Here is a 1,910-nt window from a genome sequence, read left to right on the forward strand (position 1 = left end):
TGGTGTTTTCTCAGATTTCACTTCAGCCGACTGATAAAAGGCTTTATCTCATGGCCTTGCCGTGGAGGCAGAACTTTGACCCTGTGAGATTTACGTCTGCTGCACCTCCTTCTCATCCATCGGAGCCAATCAGAAAAGTCTGTGTGTCTCTTTGGCTCCAGGAATTTAAAGAGAGGGTGAGAACGACCACACTGGAGGTAGGCTTGGTTGGGCTCTTTGAAAAATGTATTATTTAAAGTTATTAAAGAAAATTGAGGTATTATTTTAAATTTGTTGTTTGGAAAGCAGGAAATACTACTGCTGGTTATTTTTCATTGATTTGTAAGACACTGAACTATAAATCTGGCTTCATGTTGAGTAACATTCAGCTTTAATCCTCAGTTTTCAGCATGAGTCGGGTGTGGGCCGTGTTCAAGGCCCACCCCTACGTCAGCAACGTGCTGGGGTACACGGCGCTCTTCGCTTCGGCCGACCTCATACAGCAGAGTGTCCTCGGAGGGAAACGGGCATCGCAGGGCCCGGCCGCCATCGATCTGCGTCAGACGGCTCGGGTGGCCGCCGTGGGTTTCTGCTTCCACGCCAACTTCAACTACCACTGGCTGCGGTGGCTGGAGAGGATGCTGCCAGGGGGCGGGGTCAAAGCCGTGGCGGGAAAAGTGGTGGTGGACCAGCTGGTTGCGGCTCCTCTCACCATCAGCGCCTTCTATGTTGGTAAGAGTGTTAAAAAGTCACAATCATGACGGTGTTGCAGCTACAGCCGTACATGTTGGAAGTTGATGTCATATTTTTTGCACAGTCCATTCAGAAAATGTTTTAATGTTTAATAGTGTTAGGAAGTCTTTATGATGTGGACAACACATCTTTTCAAAGCAATCAAATTAAAATGAACCAAAAAAAAAAAAAAACACAAGTGGAAAGATATTTCTTTTCAGATTTTTACCTATCCTACAATCAATACATGCTGGTAATTAATACAACATGCAAATTCTTTTCCAAACCAATTCTTTCAAGAACAAAAAAACAATTAAAAAAAGCAGATTATGTCAATAAACAGGTTGATTTCTGAAGCAGTTGCACTGGTTTCCTAAATAGTAGCTCGGAAAAAGAAAGTTTTTCATAAAATACTCAGTTTAATATTTATATTTATAACATCAATACAAACCCCAAGTCAACCAAACTAACAGAAGTGAACTTTTATGTATTTTATCTTATAAAACTATAAAATATTTCTTTTCTAGGTTTAAGTTTCCTAGAAAACAAAGATGACCCTCTTGAGGACTGGAGACAGAAGTTCTGGACATCATATAAGGTGAGTAAACAGTTTATAGTTCATCCAGTCACACAGTGCTTCATGTTTCTGAACTCCGTCACTGTGTCCACAGACCGGAGTCGTCTACTGGTCAACGATGCAGGTAAGATGTGAGCATTGTTGCAACATACACAGATTAAGAGAAACAGAAATAAAAACACATTTTAAAGTGATGTAACCATTTTATTTTCCTCCCTTGTTCCACTCCAGGCCGTGAACTTTGCCTTCATCCCCCCTGTGGCACGAACAGCGTTTGTGGGGGGCATCGCTCTGACCTTCACCATCTTTTTGTGTCACCTCAGACAACAACGTGGCAGCAAAACTGAATGAACCCGAGACCTTGCAGTTGCAAGATTTGGTAAAATGAGGACTTTAACTGAAGAGAGTTTAAGGAAAGACAGGACATTTGAATCCAACCAGGAAGGAAGTTAAACCAATCAGATCATTCACACGTCTGTGAATGATCTGATTGGTTGATGCGAATGAAGTGTGAATCTAAAAGAAAGACAAGGGTAGAAAATCCAATCCAATGTAATTTCAAATGTATGCATAGAGGTATGTATATACCTATGTGCAACATTCTATCCCACCAGTCACTATT

General features: G+C 41.5%; 1 protein-coding gene across 1 annotated transcript; it reads left to right on the forward strand.

Moving 5' to 3' along the window:
* The first annotated feature begins 386 nt into the window (after window positions 1-386).
* On the forward strand, window positions 387-1,639 carry LOC115397464 (mpv17-like protein). The gene is made up of 4 exons (XM_030103797.1): window positions 387-711; window positions 1,239-1,309; window positions 1,383-1,412; window positions 1,520-1,639. The coding sequence occupies exons 1-4, from the start codon at window positions 390-392 to the stop codon at window positions 1,637-1,639; spliced, it is 543 nt and encodes a 180-aa protein (XP_029959657.1). The 5' UTR covers window positions 387-389.
* The last annotated feature ends 271 nt before the right edge of the window (window positions 1,640-1,910 follow it).

The sequence above is a fragment of the Salarias fasciatus genome, chromosome 11, assembly GCF_902148845.1.
Source record: "Salarias fasciatus chromosome 11, fSalaFa1.1, whole genome shotgun sequence".
In the NCBI taxonomy this organism is placed as follows: Eukaryota; Metazoa; Chordata; class Actinopteri; order Blenniiformes; family Blenniidae; genus Salarias; species Salarias fasciatus.